The sequence below is a fragment of the Eptatretus burgeri genome, chromosome 4 (genome assembly GCF_056783735.1).
Source record: "Eptatretus burgeri isolate ZD-2024b chromosome 4, Ebu_testis_v1, whole genome shotgun sequence".
Lineage (NCBI taxonomy): Eukaryota > Metazoa > Chordata > Myxini > Myxiniformes > Myxinidae > Eptatretus > Eptatretus burgeri.
Genome location: NC_140964.1, coordinates 94752355 through 94774092, shown reverse-complemented (window position 1 = coordinate 94774092; position 21738 = coordinate 94752355). Strand labels below are relative to the sequence as shown.

General features: G+C 46.6%; 1 protein-coding gene across 1 annotated transcript in view; it reads right to left on the bottom strand.

Moving 5' to 3' along the window:
- LOC147028706 (ephrin type-A receptor 4-like) overlaps positions 1-21738 on the bottom strand; it is a 137678-nt gene that overhangs the window by 92556 nt on the left and 23384 nt on the right. The window contains exon 3 of the mRNA XM_085879376.1: positions 16191-16658. Within this exon, the coding sequence (XP_085735502.1) occupies positions 16191-16658 (468 nt within the window). The remainder of the gene's footprint in view (positions 1-16190; positions 16659-21738) is intronic.

The following is a 21738-nucleotide window of genomic DNA, read 5'->3' as shown; positions in this document are numbered from 1 at the left end:
TGAACAGCGTGTACAAAATCACGGATTTTCTGCTTCAAAAACGGATCCAAAACGACACACGCCCACTTTTTGCCGTCCAATCGGTGAGCGAGGGGCGAATTGGCCCCGCCCCCAGGGCGATCGATATATGCAAATTTGTGGATCAAAAAGCCTTCACGCCCACTTTTTCTCGGGCCAATGGGGAGCGAGTTGAAAGGTCAAAGGGAGGGGGTCAAAGGCGAAGTTACGGGGGGATAAAAGGACGGTGTTCGTCAGTCAAAGGAGTCGTAAAAGTCGGAGCGAAAGAGTAAAGGTCGGAACGAGGCGAAGGAGTCGGAACAGAGAGTCAAGACTTCGCGGGCGGTGGAGCTGCTCGTCGTGTGCGTTGAAGTCGGAACGGAGGGGACGAGCTGTGGAGAGGCGGCGAGGGCGGACGAGGGGGTGCTCGCGTCGTGCAGGGAGCTGCACCCCTGGGAGGCCGGCAGCGCGACCTGGCCGAGGTGGAGACGCTCGTCGCGCACATAATAAAGATCCTCTATACCCCGAGCATCAGCAACCCCCCCCTGTTTCCCCCCCCGCTGAGATAGTGCGACCAAGGGGCCCCGTTCCCACCCCCCTGCCAGGCACTGTCCACGAGGCCCGCGGGTTGCGGGGCCATCGCCGCTCCGCGTCTCATCACCAGACGGGTAGGCCCGACCAGGTCTCGGCCCCAGGCCTACCTCATTCTTGAGGGTATTTTCTTTCCTTGGTTTTGGGTATGTGTTGTCGGCGCCGTCTGTGAAGTAGAATTGTATAAGTGTTGCCGTGTGCTCGGTAGTCGGAATTAGCTCTGCACTGTGTTTTCACTTTTATGTTTGCTTTTTGTGTAAATGGAATTGTGTTTTCTTTTTTGTGTGCATTTGGTGGAATTGTATTTGTGTGCTTTCCTCCGTTCGTCGCGAATAAATGTGCTTTATTGTTGAACTGTTTCCCGCTTCGCTTCGTCTTTTTCCCCATTGAACCCCCATCTTGCTTCACGTAAAGGGTTGGTAGTGGGCTGAATACGCCCGATAATTAATCGAACCGTCGAGGTCGACGATAACACCGCTCGGTTATTCTGATATTACGGAACGGGTCGCTTAAGTGGCCCGTGTCCGAAGTCGACCTGCGGCGAGGTGCGATCGCCCGGTCTACCCTCCGCGTGGGTACTTAGGTAGTTCGAATTTGGCGAGCAACCCTATCCCACGCGGGGGCTGATTGGCTCGATCGCGGTGAGACCGAAAGGTCCACCCGTGACTGGTTCCCGGCGTTAGTCCGAGAGGGTCACGACTGGATTGTCCGTCCGGTGGGCGACGTGCCGCGATTCGAGTTACGTGACCGTCGCACGCCGGCGGGCGCGAAAACCGCAACACTGGTGTCAGGAGTGGGATACAAATTCATCGCCCTCCTAGCGGCACTGGTATTGGAGAGCGGGACAACAGGCTCTCCTGTCTCCAGCGAAATTCACGGGAATCGGTCCAGGGGTGAGAGAAGCGACCCCCGATTCCCTCCAAATTACGAGCGAGCAAATTAACCCTTCACGAGAAGCAAGATGGCGTCTCAAGGCGAGCGGGAGCCGGGGGTATTAGAAATGTATATGTGTAATAATGTAGAGTCCATGGTCCAGGATGGAATCCCCGAGCAGGAAATGTTGATTGTGCAGGAACACGGACTCGCCCAACTGAACCCAGAACCTGAAATGGGTGCGGCAGCGGCCGCAGTGTATGACACCTCCCCCCTCTCCACCAAGACCTCTTCTCCAACCCTTGCCGAAACGGCTCAGCTGAGTGCATCCAACATGGCTCAGCTACAGCCATGCTGGCGGCAATGAACGAAAAGATGAATGCGAAAATGATCGAAAAAATGGATGCAAACACAAATGAAATGAAAAACGAAATGAATGAAGTGAAAACGACGATGGATGCGAATACACAACAAATAAACGAAAAGATGGATACAAAAATGAACGGAATGGAAACAAACATGAAGGAGGAAATGAAAAAGCTGCGGGGTGAGACGCAGAACATGGGCCGATGCCTGCAGGCGGGCATGAAGGCCGTGAGCGGGGAGATAAAAATGGCGACTTCACGTGTGGGAGCAAACGAGCTGGGTGGGGGTGCAACGGCTGACAGGCCCGCGGTGGAGGCGGGTGAAAAAATAATTCGTGGAACGTGTTGGGCGAGGGTCGTGACGATGACCGAAAGGGAAAAATTAAATGGGGAGACCAAAACGTGTGAGACGAGACACGAGGTGACGACAACAGAAATAATAGTTGAGACAAGGGAGGTAAAGGGTGAAGAGTTGGCAGAGACACGGGAGATGGGAACGATAGAGGGAAGACTACACGATGAAGACGGGGTAAGTGACGCGCACGCACACACGGAGGTAGTGGAGGACAATGGGGTTGAGCTCGCGGAGCGTGTTGGGACCCGGTGCGAGCACCTGGATGGCCTCCTCCAGGAACGAGGGGAGGGAGTATGCCCCCTTGAGGTGAGTCACGACCAGGTGGGTTCGGTCGTGTTTTGCAAGGTTGAGGGGACGAGTGCTGTGGACAGGTGCACTGAGAGCTTGGGGGGTGTAGAGGCCCCGGAGACCCTTGTGGGGACACGAATCCCCAGTATGGTTGTCCCTGTGTGTGTGGTGCAAGGTGTGAGTGCGTCCCCGTGTGTGGAAGCGACCCCGTGTGTGAGTGGTGTGGTGGCGATGGTGCCGGAGTGTGTGCTTCCCAGCACGCCGTGTGTGGATGAGGCACCGTGTGTGAGTGTCGCCGTGTGTGTGAATGAGGCACCGCGGGTGAGTGCCCTCGCGTGTGTGGGTGAGGCACCGCGGGTGAGTGCCCCCGCGCGAGTGAATGGAGCACCACGTGTGAGTAGTATGGTTTGTGTGAGTAGTGAGGCACGCGTGAGTGAACGGCCGTGTGCAAGGTCGCTGTGTGCCAGGGAGACCGTGTGTGTGAGAGAGCGGTATGTGAGGGAGATGTCGGTTGGCATGCGGGAGCACGCAGCCGCGTCTCCCCGTGTGAATGTGATGGTGTGGACTGTGTGCGTCGTAACACGCAGGTGTGCGTGGGTCGAATGGCGACGACGAAGGCGACAGAAGAAAGAAAGCCGGGTAGCGGCTGTAGTTGTTTCGAGGACCGTGCCGGGTTCACCCAGCAGTGAGCACGCGGTTCGTGCTGTGCAACGCACGAGACCGCCACGTGCTCGCTTGCGAGAGTGAAGTCCCGGTCCGGAAACGCCAGCGGTGGATTTGCCGATCCCGCGGACGGACAAAGTTTAGGCAGGTAAATGGATTTGGACCGGACGGGTTCTCCACGCGATCGTGTGTGTTCAGCTCCAACGGGCAAAGCACATGTGTTCGCGTGGGGAACCCCTCGAGACGTGTGGCTTGTGTTTTTTTTTTTTTTATATGCGCACGGTGACGTCATGGCTGCACGTGGGGTTGGAATCCGGTAGGAGGGGTATCTCTGCCGGATGGCACCGTCCAAGGAGGGACGAGGAACACGTGCAGCTGCATGACGTCACGGACAGGTGCAAAGTGCGTGAGCTCTGAGTTGCCGCGCAGGTGCTGCGCATGGGAAAAAAAGAAGGAACAAGCCTCACTTTCGGGTACACAGGATTCCTGGGAAAGGGGTGGAAGACCCCCTTACCCTGGGCACAGGATGGAAAACTAGTTAGGGGGAAGGGTTAGCTTAGCTAGACCGACTTCATGGGGCAGGGGTAAGTCCTCATGGAGTCCGTGGAATGGATTAGTCAGAGGGATTGTAGCCAGATTTAGGTTGGGAAATGGGAAATGATTTTTTTTGATTTAGAAGACCGTGACAGACTTGTGGATGTGTAGAGGGGACGTAGTTTAGCTACGTAGTGTTAAAAGGAACGTGCTGTAGTTTAAGGGACGACGTGGGAGCACGAGTTAGTTAGGGGATGTAGTTAGAAGGATGGCAGAGTTCAGTGGTGTGTGTGTTGGAGAGTTGGTGAGTGAAGTGGAAGCATGTGCTTGGTGAGTGAGTGAGGCCAGCGGGTCTGTGTGTGTGGAGTGAATGGGGAATGCATGGTGCGATGAGTGATTGGGGGGAGGAGTGACTCCCGCCCAAGGGACCCCGGGGTCAGTGTAGAGTGAGTTAGGGGGTTAGTCAAATTGAAAAATGGAGGTCGTTTTGCTGTTGGTGGGAAAGTAGGCTCGAGACCCATTTGGAGGGGTGCAGGAGCCCTGTTGACGGGCTTGGGAGCGTGGCTGCAAAAGGTGAGTATCGCTGAGTGGGTACCCCGGGCACCAGGCTAGTCGGCCGTGGTAGGCCAAGGGCCCATGGGGGGCCGGGATAGAGTAGTGGGCACGGGTGCGCCTGCTTGGTGCGGGGCCCCGGGGCGCCATTAGCCGCGTGGGCAGTGTTGTGGGCACGGGTGACCCTCGGAAAGGGGCCCGGGAGGCCGGCCTGCCACGTGTGCGTTTCAGGGGAGGTGCCATGGGGGGCACTCCCCGGTGTTAGGGAGCTGGTAGGCTCGGAGGCAGTGTAGTGCCCGGGGGTGCCATAGCGGGAGAATCGGCAGAGGGTCGTGCCTGCCAAAGGGAGCCACGTGTCCCAGCCAGGAGACCGTGTGAGGGCACGGAGAGAAAATTGGGGGGCGAGGCCCGAAATTGTGAGGACACCAACACAGGCGACGGGAATCTGGGTTTATAGAACCAATAGTTTAAGCGAGAGGCGCTTGTTGAAAGCCCCGGGGTAGTTTAGCAGTTAAATGGTTAGGGTAGATTAGGAGATGTACCCCTCCGCACCATCCATCCCCTCGCTGTCGTTGTGGGCCGCTGGACCCACTTGGTGTTAAGATCGCCGAACTCTGGGGAGGCCATTCTGAGGCTTCGTTGGGCCTCGACACAGGACGTTAGCTCTCCCTTATTCCCCTCCGGGAAGGGAACGTAGGGGTTGGGAGTAGGCTAGGTGACAGGATAGGTTAGCCGAACAAGGACGATAAAGGGGGTTGGGGGACGATTTATAGTGGGGGAGTAAACATAAAAACAACAGAAAAAAATTAAGTTGGGGCTAAATTGGGGTTTGACAAATTAAGGGAGTGGGTATGTACAGTGACAGGCAAAGGCGATAGGTGGGAGGGAGACTGGTAGGTAGGTCCGAGCCCGCCTTCCAAGTGGCCAGCACCACCGCACTCCCTCCACCAACCTCCACTGAACGGCAAAGGCTAGCCAACTCCATCGGCTGGCCGTGTTTTTCTTCGAGGCGGAGGCCGGCCAACTTCATCGGCAGCTGTTGTTTTGCTGCAAGGCCTGTGCCATCGGCTGGCCGTGTTTTGCTTCAAGGCCTGTGCCGGCCACTTCATCTGCAGCTGTGGTACTTCAAGGCCTGTGCCGGCCAGTTCATCTGCCGGCTGTGTTTGCCTGCAGCGGCCTTCTTCTGCGGGCTGTGTTTGCCTGATCACCTTTGCCATGCCATGCCCACTGCCCACGTTCACCAGCCCCGTTCAATTTTGCTTTGCCCCCCCTGTTCATTTCCATGTGCGCCAGGATCCGCAAGGCAACAGTTTGCAAGCTGCGAGAACTGCCCTGTTGGCAGCTACAACACGGGCCTGCAGTGGCGGCCCGTGCACCGTGTTTGTGTTCATGCATCCATTCGTTGTGCTCATTGTGTGTGCCACTTGAGCTGGCACGGAGACTACGTTTGTGCGGCCCATGCACCGTTGTGGTTCACTGTGTTCAGTTCAAAAGGGAAGGCCTTGGACTGCGTGTGAGCAGCCAGCCACGTTCCCTGTCACCTGCATTGTTTTGAGCCAGAGACTGCATGCGGGCAGCCTGGCTCCCTGCTAACTGCTTTCTTTTGCAGAGTTCAATGATCCTGGGCCATGGTTTAGTGTAAGATTTGTAAGTTAAGGTTAAGATGTACTGTAAATATGAGTGCGCCCCCGGCATGTATGTCTTAGCGCCGGCAATTTTATTTAAGTCGTCCGTGTGAGTGAGTTTGTTTAGGTAGTTACGCAGCCCTCAGGTTATTTATTTTGGGGACACGAATACCATGAATGTCGCACTCAGGGATCCGTAGGTAAAGTGTACTAGGGGAAAACTACACATGATGGCACACGAAAATTTGACGACTCGGGACGAGTCTGTAAAAGGGAAGGGGTAGTGTTGTGGTTACCAGATTCGCAAACCACCATTCAGGTCCCTTAGGTGAGGTATCTCGGTAAGTGCATGTGTAGTTAGGCCCAAACCCGTTGTCTAGTGGGAATACATGTCATTTATACGTGCTGCGACTCTTCAGGATAGCCGTTTTTCTTTTTTTACTATCTTTATTTTGGACCAATCGCCACCATCACAACCACAACAACAACCACCAACCACAACGCCGCTTCACCACAACCGCCATGACCTTTACCGTCCGCAACTCGCCACCATCGCATCACCGTCATCTCGCGCCACTCATGGGCACCGATGCTGGACTCGTGTAGGGCGCACGTTGAACAGCGTGTACAAAATCACGGATTTTCTGCTTCAAAAACGGATCCAAAACGACACACGCCCACTTTTTGCCGTCCAATCGGTGAGCGAGGGGCGAATTGGCCCCGCCCCCAGGGCGATCGATATATGCAAATTTGTGGATCAAAAAGCCTTCACGCCCACTTTTTCTCGGGCCAATGGGGAGCGAGTTGAAAGGTCAAAGGGAGGGGGTCAAAGGCGAAGTTTCGGGGGGATAAAAGGACGGTGTTCGTCAGTCAAAGGAGTCGTAAAAGTCGGAGCGAAAGAGTAAAGGTCGGAACGAGGCGAAGGAGTCGGAACAGAGAGTCAAGACTTCGCGGGCGGTGGAGCTGCTCGTCGTGTGCGTTGAAGTCGGAACGGAGGGGACGAGCTGTGGAGAGGCGGCGAGGGCGGACGAGGGGGTGCTCGCGTCGTGCAGGGAGCTGCACCCCTGGGAGGCCGGCAGCGCGACCTGGCCGAGGTGGAGACGCTCGTCGCGCACATAATAAAGATCCTCTATACCCCGAGCATCAGCAACCCCCTCCTGTTTCCCCCCCGCGCTGAGATAGTGCGACCAAGGGGGCCCCGTTCCCACCCCCTGCCAGGCACTGTCCACGAGGCCCGCGGGTTGCGGGGCCATCGCCGCTCCGCGTCTCATCACCAGACGGGTAGGCCCGACCAGGTCTCGGCCCCAGGCCTACCTCATTCTTGAGGGTATTTTCTTTCCTTGGTTTTGGGTATGTGTTGTCGGCGCCGTCTGTGAAGTAGAATTGTATAAGTGTTGCCGTGTGCTCGGTAGTCGGAATTAGCTCTGCACTGTGTTTTCACTTTTATGTTTGCTTTTTGTGTAAATGGAATTGTGTTTTCTTTTTTGTGTGCATTTGGTGGAATTGTATTTGTGTGCTTTCCGTTCGTCGCGAATAAATGTGCTTTATTGTTGAACTGTTTCCCGCTTCGCTTCGTCTTTTTCCCCATTGAACCCCCATCTTGCTTCACGTAAAGGGTTGGTAGTGGGCTGAATACGCCCGATAATTAATCGAACCGTCGAGGTCGACGATAACACCGCTCGGTTATTCTGATAGTACGGAACGGGTCGCTTAAGTGGCCCGTGTCCGAAGTCGACCTGCGGCGAGGTGCGATCGCCCGGTCTACCCTCCGCGTGGGTACTTAGGTAGTTCGAATTTGGCGAGCAACCCTATCCCACGCGGGGGCTGATTGGCTCGATCGCGGTGAGACCGAAAGGTCCACCCGTGACTGGTTCCCGGCGTTAGTCCGAGAGGGTCACGACTGGATTGTCCGTCCGGTGGGCGACGTGCCGCGATTCGAGTTACGTGACCGTCGCACGCCGGCGGGCGCGAAAACCGCAACAATATATATATATGAGGTGTGTTCAAAAAGTATCCAACCTTTGTTCATAAAAAAAATACTCGTATCCAGATACAACAAACTTACACTAATCTCCTTCAAAGTAGTCCCTTTGGGCTGCCAGACACTTCTCTCAACAGTTCTGCCACTGTCGGAAGCAGTGCTGGAACGCCTCTTTTGGGATGGTACGCAGCTGGTCCGTCGCATTCCGCATGATGTCTTCTCTGGACTGAAATCTGGTCCCTTTCAGGGGCATTTTCAGCTTGGGGAAAAGCCAGAAGCCAGAAGAAAAGCCAGAAGAAGACGGAGCCATTTCGAGAGTGTAGGTAGCTTGACGAAGCACAGGTGTGTTGTGTTTGGCCAGGAAACTGTATCAAATGTGAAGAATGGGCGGGTAGGTTATCGTGATGGAGCTGCCAATTGACTGCTGCCCACAGGTCCGGCCGTTTGCGTCGCACAGCGTCACGAAGGTGACGCAGTACCTCTTGGTAGTATCCTGCATCAGCAGGGTCCTCACTTGGTCAATGACGATCTCATTTCGGGATGTTGAGGGCCTACCAGAACGTGATTCACTTTCCACTGATGTGCGACCATCTTTGAAGCGGTTGTACCACTCTTTTATCTGCGTGGTGCCCATTGCTTCGTTCCCGAAGGCCTGTTGAATCTTGAGGATCGTTTCCACTTGGGAATCGCCAAGCTTTACACAAAATTTGATGCAGTAGCGTTGTTCAAGTTTTTCCATCATTTTGTCAAAAACGAAAATCCGATGTTGCTCACTTACACTTCCTCACTCATCGGCGGTCTGTCGGTGACTGACAGCTTCTGCAGGCAGAAAAATATTCACACATATGAATTAGGGTCGCCTACATGCGTGCACCAAACCACGCCTCCCTAGCTTCATTTGTTTACGCACGAAAAATTCTGGTTGGTTACTTTTTGAACACACGTCATGTATGTATGTATGTATGTATGTATGTATGTATGTATGTATGTATGTATGTATATATATATATATATATATATATATATATATATATATATATATATATATATATATATATATATATATATTATATATATATATATATATATATATATATATATATATATATATATATATATATATATATATATATATATATATATATATATATAGTAAATATATATCTCTCTTCTTCTTCTTTCGGCTGCTCCCGTTAGGGGTCGCCACAGCGGATCATCCGTATGATCCGCATCGTGGTTTGGCACATGTTTTACGCCGGATGCCCTTCCTGACGCAACCCTGGTCGCCTCTTACGACACAGGGATAACAGTAAATATATATATATATATATAGATATATATATATATATATATATATATATATACATATACACATATATATATATATATATATATATATATATATACATATACACATATATGAATATATATTGTCGCAGGGGTGGCCCGCCAAGGTTAGCCCCCCAACCCAAGTTGTGGTATTCCTGGTGTTGGCTTAGTGGTTAGGGTGGTGAGCTTTGGATCCAAGGGTCCTGATTTCAAATCCAGCTCAGCTGGTGAATCAATACCAGGTGGGGTTAGCGCTTCCTGTCATCCTTACGACGTCGGCAAAATGAGTGCCAGCATGCTGGTATACTGTGTCGGAGTGGCGACCCGTCCAGGATTGTGCCAACAGCCAAGGAGACTGCTTAAGCAGCACCAACGCTCTGCACAGAGTATGGTCCCAATCTCCTCCTCCATCCAAGTTGCGGTGATGGGTGGTTAACACCGACAGCCCCCAGACGGCGAGCGGTTCCTTATTAATAGGAGGCAGAAACGTTGATCCTCGGAGATTTTAACACGTGCTCGAAGGGCATGGCGGAGGGATGGAGGAGCACAGGGAATTAAACGGATGCACAGGGGGTTTATCCTGAAACCCACTACAAATGCACTAATACAATTTCTTCAAAATGAACGCATTTAATGAAAATAAAACAAATATTTACAAAGGACAATAATTCAAATGGTAATGATAATAATATGAAATAAATAAATCCTTCAGTTGAGGTGCCTCTCACACAGATTCAAATACAGACAACGGGGAAACAAAATAAAAAGAAAACCCTTCCTTTCAACTGTTCTTGCACTTAGCTTGGCCCAGAGCTGGTCCATGTGGAAATTGGAATGGAGGCGCTTCAATTCGCATGTGTAGACAGGCACAACAAAATTGCACTTCTCTCGTAGCAGTACAAACGTAAGCCAGGCAAACCGTGAGCGGCACTCAACACAAAGGCTCAGAGCCCGAGTGTAATGGCTTTGAGTGCTCCAATCGTCCTCACTGACTCAACCAAGAGCCAAAGGCCAGCGTTTTTATTCACCACGCCAAATCGTGGCGCCAATCGCCTCAGCACGAATACAATGGCCGTGTCGTCCTCCTCGGCGTGTGCCCATCCTCCGCTCTCGCCTTTCCAAACAATGCGCCTCTTGCGTCCGCTCTGATCACGGCCCTCCAAAAATGTGCAAGCCCTGAACTCCTACCTCTGATTCTCTTCCGAATCAACTCTGCTTCGTGCGTTCCTCACACTGACCTCATGTGTTCCCCACACTGACGTCGCCCGTGCACTCTTCCGATCTGTCGTCCTATGCAGTAAGAAGCCTACCACCCAATGTGCAAGCCAACCTTCCTCTATATCATGCCTATATCCCCGTGGCCTGCTCGCACAAAACCTGGGAAAGCGAGGCTTCTGTCTGCTCGGCACGCCTGCTTGTTCCTCCTCATGGTTTTGGTTATAAAGACATAGGGAAAAGTCACAGAGGGGTGATTACATAAGAGGGAAGCTTATTCTTAAACCCGAGATAATTAACAGGATGCCACCCCCTCGTGTGGTGACACCGAACACTTAAGTTCACAGGATCCCTACTTAATCACATCGAGATGCCTTCTGTACATCCACGGACCAAGCAACTCTACACAATGCTATACTCCCAATTAAATTATTCATTCTACCCCCACAACCATATATATATATATATATATATATATATATATATATATATATATATATATATATATATATATATATATATATATATATATATGCAAATACCACCTGTCGCTTCGCTGATGGGAGTACTAAAGGGGGGGGGAGAAAAAGGAGGAAGCAGGAAAGAGGGTGGGAAAGAGAGAGTGAAGAGGTGGAGAGGAAAGCATAGAGTAGGCAGGGGGAGCTCGGAGGGGTGGGGCAACGAGGAAGGGTGGGGGAAGGGAAGACAGTGTGAAGTTAGAGAAAAGGAAGGCAGACGTGCAGTGGAGCGATAATTACGATTCATACTGTCTAATCAAAATGATTCTGCATAGAATAACAGTGAAGATGGAAACAAAATAATGTTTGAAATCCATTTTCTATCGGTCATGCTATAAAAACGACCCATAGACAAACACTGCCCATGCACGTACGGAGACAAAACCCGTGGTACGCATCCGGAGCCAAGCCATTGGGACACAAACACTGCTCGGACACATCCGAAGACAAATACCATCCGGAGATAACCACCGTCCGGATATGTCCAGATACAGAGACAGAGACAGACAGGGAGAGAAAGCGAGCGGGGAGGGAAGAGTGAGAGAGGTGTGGGAGGAGGGTGCTACACTGTATTTGGAGGGGGCATAGCAAGGATGGGACAAAGAGAGAGAGAGGGGTGGGGGTAGGGGTAGGGGAGTTAGCAGAGAGAATGTTATGCTTTATGAGCAACACACACACGCACACACACACAATTGTTTGGCCGATATCAGCAATTTTTCAGGAATCGGCATGTTGGAGTCAATGTGATTACCGACTACAGTAACTACTGTATATCACCCAAAAACCTTGAGCAGCTTTCACCAAAAAGCAATGCTGCATTTGTACAGATGTTTCAGGGATATGTTCACAAACATTATTCTATAGAAACAGTTGTGTATGACGGGGGGAGGGGGAATTTGGCTCGCTAACTTAGAAAACACGTAAATACGGCAAATGGCTCGGAAATCGAGTGTTAGTTCACAACTCACTCAGAATGACTGAGCACGAACCACTCGCTCAGGATGGCGAAGCACGGATGATGGAGCACGAACCACTCGCTCAGGATGACGGCGCACGAACCACTCGCTCAGGATGACGGAGCACGAACCACTCGCTCAGGATGACGGAGCACGAACCACTCGCTCAGGATGGCGGAGCACGAACCACTCATTCAGGATGGCAGAGCACGGACGACTCGTTCAGGATGGCGGAGCACGAACGACTCGCTCAGGGTGAAGGAACACGAACCACTCGCTCAGGGTGAAGAAGCACGAACGACTCGCTCAGGGTGATGGAGCACGAACGACTCGCTCAGGGTGACGGAGCACAAACCACTCGCTCAGGGTGAAGGAACACAAACCACTCGCTCAGGGTGAAGGAGCACGGACGACTCGCTCAGGGTGACTGAACAAGAACGACTCGCTCTGAATGGCATGGCGTGCAAAAGTGTCCGCACTGAGTGAGCTATTCGCTCAGAATGACGTAGCGTGGTACTGCTCTCAACGATAGTGCGCTTGGCAAGTGTCTTAAGCACTCAAGCAAGCACGCCAATTAAATGGTTGATCAAGAACAGCTGGCCAGGCTGTGGCTGCATACCACATCGGATTCCTTTAACTTTAAAGCCAGTCTTCGCCGCGTATGCAGCCGTTAATGAATCCACAAAAGTGTTTCTGCTTAATATGGAATAACCCTGGAGACATCGCAAAATTCAATCGCCCGTGAAATAAACATTGCAGATAATCTGCCATGTTGCCTGCTCATCTGTGCATCCGTCACGTGGTTCATCGTTCGTGGTCTGTGCAAACATTATAACTTTATTTTAAAATGTCTTTTTCACCAGATTTGCTTTGATTCAATGTAGAGCACCTCATGAAACATCTGAAAATATAGACAGAGATCTGCCAGTCACTATGGATAAACAGTCCCTCTGGAGGACAGGGCATGAGTTCTAGCAGTGAATGCATTAAATCATACAGCTCAATTAAGCTAGTTAATTTTGGAAGATTCCTAAATTTCTTGTTCACTAAATATAATTCTCCAAACAGTAGAAAATATGAGTTTAATGCTTTGGAATTTCACATTTTCTTGTGTATGTCTGGAGGAGGGAACATAGCCTTGCTTGCTTAAAGTAAATTGGTATATCGGCTTCGTGATGACTCAATATTTCTTTAACTCATCAGATTTCACAACAGATTTCGACACTTATTTAATCCGGATGATATCCGATCTTCAAAACTGAAAGAATATTTCAATGATATACTTTAATTGGTGTGTGAGAGTACATCATGGAAAATCGTATCAGATAATGCATGAAATTGCTCCAAGTTCCTAATTTGAAAACTACAGCACTTACAAAAGCAATGTATTCAGTGATTTGTAGCTATGATGAACAGGCATTTGATAATATGAGTGAGGAAAGTTAAAAAAAATAACTTTATTGTTAAGCAATCATTGCAGCCTGTTTCAAGTCAAGGCATGGTTGAGCAAGCCGAAAAACATGGCGGCTTCAGACCCCAGCGAAGTTACCTTGGATACGCCTTCAGACCTCAAAGAGTGAGGTTGCCGAGATACGCCTGATGAAGGACATAATTAAATAAGGCTGTTAATTATCTTCAAAAGGGGTGTTTTAATTAAACCAAACACCCAATTTTCACTCTTGCACTTCCTTGGAATTTTCATTTTATGCATGCAAAGTTTCAGGCTACGAGGTTTCATGGTTTTGGAGTTATGGTGGAGACACATTGAAATTTATTCGTATAGATAACCCCAGAATCGGCGCAAAGGTTAGAGCATCCGCTTTGAAGTGTCTGGGAGATTGCTTGTTCAATCCCCAGCCGAGTAATACTAAAAACACTAAAAATGGTATGTGCTACTTCATTTCTTGACAATCAGTATTTAAAAGGACAAAGCATCGACAAATGCTGGGAAGGGAATGGCAAAGCACCTCGTATAATCCTTGCCAAGATAAAGCTTTGGCAGCACCAACACTCTGGAAAGAGTTCGGTACATCAACCTCACCACCTCCCCACCCTTCCCCCCCCCATATATATATATATATATATATATATATATATATATATATATATATATATATATATATATATATGTATATATATATATATATATATATATATATATATATATATATATATATATATATATATATATCCATGTTGCTCTGTTTTCCATCACACCAACCAATTAAGTAACAAACAGGCTTACATACTCAGGGAATTTGGTCAACTTCAAAACAATTACAAGATTCTCTCGTGGAAGGGCCAGGAAAGGCTGAATGCAATGAAGAAAACTTTTCACCTCTGGGCTTGAACGTTAAAGAAGACAAAAAGGCCCATGGCTTGCCATCAAGACCTTTATTAAACCAACAGCTGTGGAAGTGCTCAATACTGGATGTTGCACTAACGGTTTTCGCATTAGCATAAAGCCTGCAGGCTATAAGGTTTACATAGTAATGAAGCCGTGATCAATGACACCACAATTGGGAGGCTTGGTTACATAGGTCTTTCAGGATGGTGTGGCATTGACATTTGGAAGTCTTCAGCATGTAATGAATTTGGAAGCTGCTGAACTACTGAAACCCATTATCAATGAGGATTACAAGAATTAAAGACTTTTATTCCTGTGTGAAAATATTGGCTCAGAGTACAAATTCATCTCATCCTTCATTAAAACTTCAGCACACTGGTAAACAACTCAAACCACCATCAAATAAACTTGTGAAAGGAATGATGAATTAATAGAACAGAAAACGATCACAGCTCAGTCCTTTCAGTTTCAAGCTCACCTGAGATATTCTTTCTGCAAAGGTCATGTTGTGGACATTCAGCTCAAGTGCAGACAATTAGCTGCTCGCCTCCTACTTCCGACTCCCCTCCCTCTTCTCCCCGAAGCCATGCCCCCGGTTCTTCAGCGGAAATTACTTGGTGAAATGAGTTCACCAATTATTATGCTAAGCAGTTGAATCCTGAAAAGGCCCAAGGCCAAAGGAACCCTCCCCACTGGTGTAAGGAGAGAAATTCCCTCAAGAAAACCATCTTTGCGGAGAACATATTGTATATTTGCATGAACTGCTTGCCTAATGCTGAAAAAGAACTTTTTCAAGTTTTATCAATCCCCCAACGGATATTAAGCTCGAAGGGAAGGTCACAAATGGACATGCAACTGGAACTCAGTGCAAGTAGATATTTGGATTTGACATTAACATATTACCACTTTAAATATTTATCTGAATGTCCTTGTTGAAAAAGGTTGATTTACAATGATCATTCCTTCCTTCCTACAAACAAGAAATACTTACCTGTGATTGTTATAAATGGAGAAACAATATTTAATATCCAAACGGTACCCATCCCTTCCATTCCCACAACCTGCTTAAATTCTCTACTTTCCAACATCCTCAGCCCTTTGTATAAAGACACATTATCATTGGAACACTTTTTGTCAATCATAATTACTCAAACTACCATCTCCTGCAATCTGTTAATTGCCTTTTATATTTTTATTTCTTAACAAAGATTGAGGCTCATGGAAGAGCTGGCAACAGAGGGATGAAGCATCAATTCATCAACAATGGAGGCAGATGGGGAATAGCAAACAATGAGAGGAGAAATGAATGAGGAAGGAACAGACAGGAGACATTGAAGTTGGGACATTTGTGAAGAACAAAGGACCAGAGGGGGTAAGTAGACAAAGGAGACGTGAGCAGACAGGAAAATCTGTCAAACGGTACATGTGGGAAAAATGCAGGTGAGCTGGAGACAAAAACTCAATGAGACAAGAAGACATGAGAAATACTTCCATAAAATATTGTTATAAAGCCATAAATTTATCTTTGAATAGGTCGGTAAAATTGTAGTGTTGGAACGTATTCATAAAGAATTTGTAAAATTACACCGATATGTTTGCTCAATGAGCCTTAAAGGCAAGGAAAATCATTTTGTCAAATAATTGGCTTGCAATTAATCATATGCTTAAACAAAATCACAGTAAAATATAGTGCGTCTGTATGTATGTGTATATATACATATACATACATATATATATATATATATATATATATATATATATATATATATATATATATATATATATATATATATATATATATATTTGTTACAGATTCAATCACTCACCCACCTTCAACTTTCCCCCTCCTCTTTTTGTAATCTATTCCTAAGACCACCTCCGACAAAAGCAATGGCAGAAATATCCACCAGAGAGTTATCCAGGATATGGTCTCGGATAATGATTTGGTAAAGCCTGAGTAGTTCATTGTGTAGTGTGCAGACGTGCTCGTGTGAAACTCACTCGTGTGACAGACTCGCAGAGTTTGTAGTAGACCCGGATTGAAACGAGGGCGATGCAAGCCCCCACGTCTTGGAAAGCCAAATAAAAACCCTTCTTTGTTAACTGGACCAGACTACGCTCCTCCGTATTCAGCTTCATAATGCGGCCACCAAGGTCAATCTCTGTGAAGCTCTCATCAGCTGCGATAGTGTCGACTTTGATGTAGTCGGACACCCTAATATATGGAAGCTTCTCATTGTCTGACTCCTGGTAGAACAAGTTGAATGTCTCCTTACAGGTTCCAGGGATGCCAGGGATGCTATTGCAATCACGCAGAGTGAACTTGAGTTCCACAAAAATGCGCTGTGCACCCTGGCGTGAGATCCACCCTGTACGCAGCCAGTTGTTCTGGTTCGCTTCCATTACGTGGCACGCCTGGTATGTCCTGATCGGCGTGTATGACTCATCATATCCACTGATTTCTTCCCACTGCAACAACATAACAAAGTACATAGATATTAGTAATAACAAGAACAATAGTCAGGATTTAGGAAATAATGCACAGGAGGCCATTCGGCCCATCATAAAGTAAGAACAATATTAACCAATGGCAAACTGCTGATGCTTTATTATTTTTTGCAGCTTCCTTGCACTTATTACAAGTTTGTTTTTCATAAGAAAGATCTTGGAGGACTGACATAGACCAAAGCATTTAACTGCCTCTGCCAAGTTGCTTTGAGGGTTGAAGATCTTTCAACTAAATGAATTATTTTACCCACAAAGTTTCCCTCCTGGCGTTAAACTGTATTCCAACAACATTCTAAAATCGAATAACTTCCTGTAAATAAAAACAGCAATAACAAAATATGACAATAAAATAATTTAGGAACTTTTTGATAATTGGTCCATCTTAAGTTAGTGCATTCTAATTCCTCACCGATTTTCCTGCAATGTTGTGGTGATTCGTAGCTTTAAGACCAGCACCGAATGGTGCTACTTTAAAAAAAAAAAACCTGTATAATCTCGTTGATGAGGAATGCAAGTGAGAAATAGCTCTTCAAAAACTATCAGGTTTTGATAATGTAAGTGACCGTCGCACACTACCCCTTTTAATGAGGCCTGCGGGCAGAGCTTATGACACACCATGTGTACGTTAAACCTATCTGGTATGAACACACTCCCAGAAAACACTTGTAAATCTTATTTGTCACAAGGCAAGCAGTATAAGCTTCTGAAGCTAAATGTTGGGTGAACTGCAGTCCGAGCGAGCCTTGTGCGCACCTTCATTCATTATGAACGAGTATGCAATCACAAAAGCATGGCCCAGGCCGTGCCACGGGCCAATGACTTCTTGCTATACGAGTCCATTTCCAAGAGCTGCTTTGACTTTTGTTTCAAGTTCTCTGCTCGACTTTACAATGAGCGAAGGGTTTCATTGGAAAAGATTTCACCGATGGGTATCAAATTACACGTGTTTCAATATTATTATTATTGCATACCGCAGCAGTTCTAATTTTGAATATGACCCTTCTTGAATACTATTTCACAAGCAATTCATTGTAATCCCTGGTAGAATATGCCATAAAAGCTGAGCAAATACAACAGCCTTGGGCATTTGCCAGTTATGCTATAAATGTCAAAGGAAGGTTGCACTTGGCTCATGTTGTTGAACAAAGCTAACTGCTGTGCAATGCGAGATATGAGAAAATGTTCCAATCCGGTTACGTTTCACATCCGTAATATTGATGTCTGACTCGCTTTACAATGAACTTTGTCTTGATTACAAAACTGCCAGTCAATACATCAGGCTGCAAAAAAAAAAAAAAACACATGACCAATAGGAAACAAGTTTTGAAATGCTCGGTAGTAATTACTACACGATCTCCATTCTCAGAATCACAAAATGCTTTTTTCTTCGCCATCGCCGTGATGCTACATCTGGTACATGATCAAAATCTTGAGGCAAACAATGTACTCAGCCAAGGCTTTGATATTTTCAATTTTTGGACTTTGTTGGGTGCCATTTGATTGACATATACTTTGGAAAGAAAGGGAGTGGGTGGACTAAAAGGTGAGCAGAAGGGAAAGATAAAGGAAGGTAGGAGAGAGAGTTGAAGATGTGGAAAATAATGTTTGAGGAGATATAAATAAAAGAAGGAAAAGAATAGGAGATGCACAAATTGTCATAAGCGGGAAAGAAAGGGGTTAAAGATGAGGTGGAATAACCAACAGATCATCACCGGTATACATGCGATTCATTCTTAAAGCGTGTGATGTCTTGAATCCTTGTGAAATATCTTGCGCTATTTCAAAAAAGAAAAATGTCTGTAAATGTCACCAAGCTATGTGAGGAATTTAAATTGTTCTCGGACTACATAGTCACAGCAGCCCAAGACGTGCCAAAAAGGGTATAACTCGATTTTGATATTTTGTTGCCAATCCGACAGACTCCCGCATTCAAATCTAAGGACTAGTTGGCGTGTGTTGTATGTTTTGGAGTATTTTGTCCGTACATCCTTTTGAACACCCCCTCCTCAGGACTCTGAGCCGATGTAACAGAAAACGACTCAACGCAAGGTTTGACCTTTTTATATGGATAAAAACGGCCATTTTACACGGTTGTGCATAAAAGAGTGTTGTTGTTGGTTTTTTTTTTTAGAGCATATTGGTTGTATTGAGCTGTGAAACAAAGGCTGGTGTCAGTTTTACTTTTGTTTTAGCTGCAGCTGCAAGCAGCCCACAGCGCTGTTCTCTATTAGGTGCAGAGAGTGGAGAAAGTGAGTGGAGGCCCCAGAGGCAAACTGCACGAGCCATACGAGCTCATTCTTGAACACGCCCTGTCTAACTTTTCCAAAACACTTCTCAGGATCCTTTTATTTATCCGAAACTGCTTTGCTTGGTTTCACCTTTTATCCACTGCTGACTCCACCGTGTATTTACAAAAAGGAATGAAACAAGTGGATATAACCTCCGTAAACGATGAAATGTAACCATTACTCATAGAAACCTAAACCAACGTAACAGTGATTTCTTGAAAGTATAGCAACATATAGATTATAACAACACTGATTGGTATTGAAACTGAACATATAAAGTTCAACTTGCATCACTGAGACAAAGTGCCGTAATTATTTTGTACTCCACACTAAAGGTTGTCCGTTTCTTTTTCACCGACATTTTAAACGTTGACAAAGTCTGCTGTAATTGCTCGGATCTGCACGTCAGGGAGTTAGCCTCGAATGTAGTTTCGGCAATTGTAACCAGTTCCTGACGTTCAATGTAATTGCATTATTCTGCCCGGTGAATGCCAAGGTGGATGGAGTATCATTCTGAGGGTTCGGTTACCGCGTTAAGCATGGGGTTCAGGGTGCGTTGTTTTTGTGAAATTTCTTCACAAGCACGGACGCGCTATTTACACGCCATTCTCGCATTGTCAGTAAAAAGTGGCATTTTATTGGGCTCCATGATGGGGTTTTGGAGTAGCAACATGACTTTCATTGGAGAATTACCCTCCCAGTGCACATATATATTTCGATACACACCGGGATAAAAGGCCAAAAGGCTTGCTTGCTATGTTTAACGGCTGCCACACTGCCCTGCTGTTGGTTCATTACCTTTTCACCATCCCTCACCTCACACTACCATGAGCCTCGACCTTATAAGTAAAAATAAATAAATAATTTAAGTAAATAAATAAATAATCTTTCATCAAATTTACTCCAACTACCTAAATGCTTCCCTTTCGAATCACCATTACTTCTTAAGCCATAAGTAAATGGCTGCAGTTAAAATAGTGGTTTATTAATGTTTACCTAAAACGTAAACGCTGTGAACCTTTTCAGTTCAATGTACTGATTTGTTATTAGTTTTCGGTGAATATACCTCACAGCAATGCTCTAGTCACTATTTTTTTTTTTTTTTACTTTCTTGTATCTTATATTCCGCAATCTGAAGTCAAACTTTCTGTTGTTAAATGCTCATCTAACAACTTACTTGCATGTACTGTGTCAGAAAATGAATTCATGCAAAGGGAAAAGGGGAGGCACTGGGTTGTAGAGGAGAAGTGAATTGAGAAATAATAACTAAGGAGTGATGGGGAGTGTGTGAGAGGTGGGGATAGAGAGGGAAAAAGTTGCTTGAGAGGAGAAAAAAAAAATGAAAATGATGAGTAATGTGAGGGGAGAGGTTGAGGTGTTGGGGTGGGTGGGGGGGGGAGTTCGCTCTAAACTCTCAAAACTCTCTCAACTCGTTCGCTCTCTAAAGTTCCAGGATCGCTCTAAACCGCCACCATGGATCCAGCAACAGCAACACAATGATACACACAACAAGCAACAACATAAATCAAGGAACATTCCAAGTAACAACAAGATAACTACAACGGCACTCAATAGAGCGCATAGTCTCACCTCGTGCGTTCATTGTGAACAAAAATACCATTGTTAACTGAACAGGTTACTATTGTGGCCCACTGATATTATGGCCCATATATCCGTATCATCCCTACACCTTATTATGTCACATCGTTTCTTGGCATGGGTCATGAACGTCACAAGTTTAATTCTTCACTCACATCCAGTCATACATCATATATATTTGAAGTTTCAGATTTTTCAGATACGGATTGCAATTCAACCAATTATGGCTGGAATACTACTTCTCTGATAAGTCATCATTATCACCATATACACCCCATAGGGAGTTGTTGACATTTGCGAAGTTTCAATTTTTTTCCTTGAGTGGTTTAGGAGAAAATAATGTCCAATTTTTTCCCATTAATCGAATATGGCTGCCATACCATGTGACCGATGACATCAGGATTAGCAATAAAATATTCTCCATCGGGACTCCCGCCTGTTTAAAGCGAAAAAGTATTGATGCGGACACACACACACACACACACACACACACACACACACACACACACACACACACACACACACACACACACACACACACACACACACACAGCCAGGGTCGTTACAATAGTCTCGCATCCCATTTGGGGCAAGACTAGTAACTGACCCTAACCTAAACAATGCCAAATACAAACGTCAATGGAATTAACAGCTTGTACATAAAAGTGGAGTCAGTTGTTGCCAATCCATCATGAGGTCAGCATGTTTGATGTGCAGATGTACAAATAGCTCCAAGATTAAGCTGGGGCAAAATGCACCTGTTGGGAAGGGTGGTGAAAATGCTTCCACCTTACTCCCCTACTTGCCCCTGCTACAAAACCACTGCTACTTGGTTTGGGTTACATGTTCAGTATCCTGAACTTATGCACTGTTGGGGTATTTAACTTACAGTATAGCGAGTGAATTCAAATGAAAAATGTTTGGTAAACTTAACAAAAGGACCGCGGAGGATGTATATATTTAAGGGGGGCTGTGGGGGCCTGCCTTTAGCTTATTCAAACAAGCAACAAGCTTTTTCCTTCAAAGTCCTCAGTGTACTTATTTAAATGTATACAGTAGTATTTGTAGTATCAGCTCTTTAATGAAATCTTGGTTCGGCGAATATGAAAGCAAAATACTAAATGAATGCCAAAAGCCCTTCCTTGTTAAATATA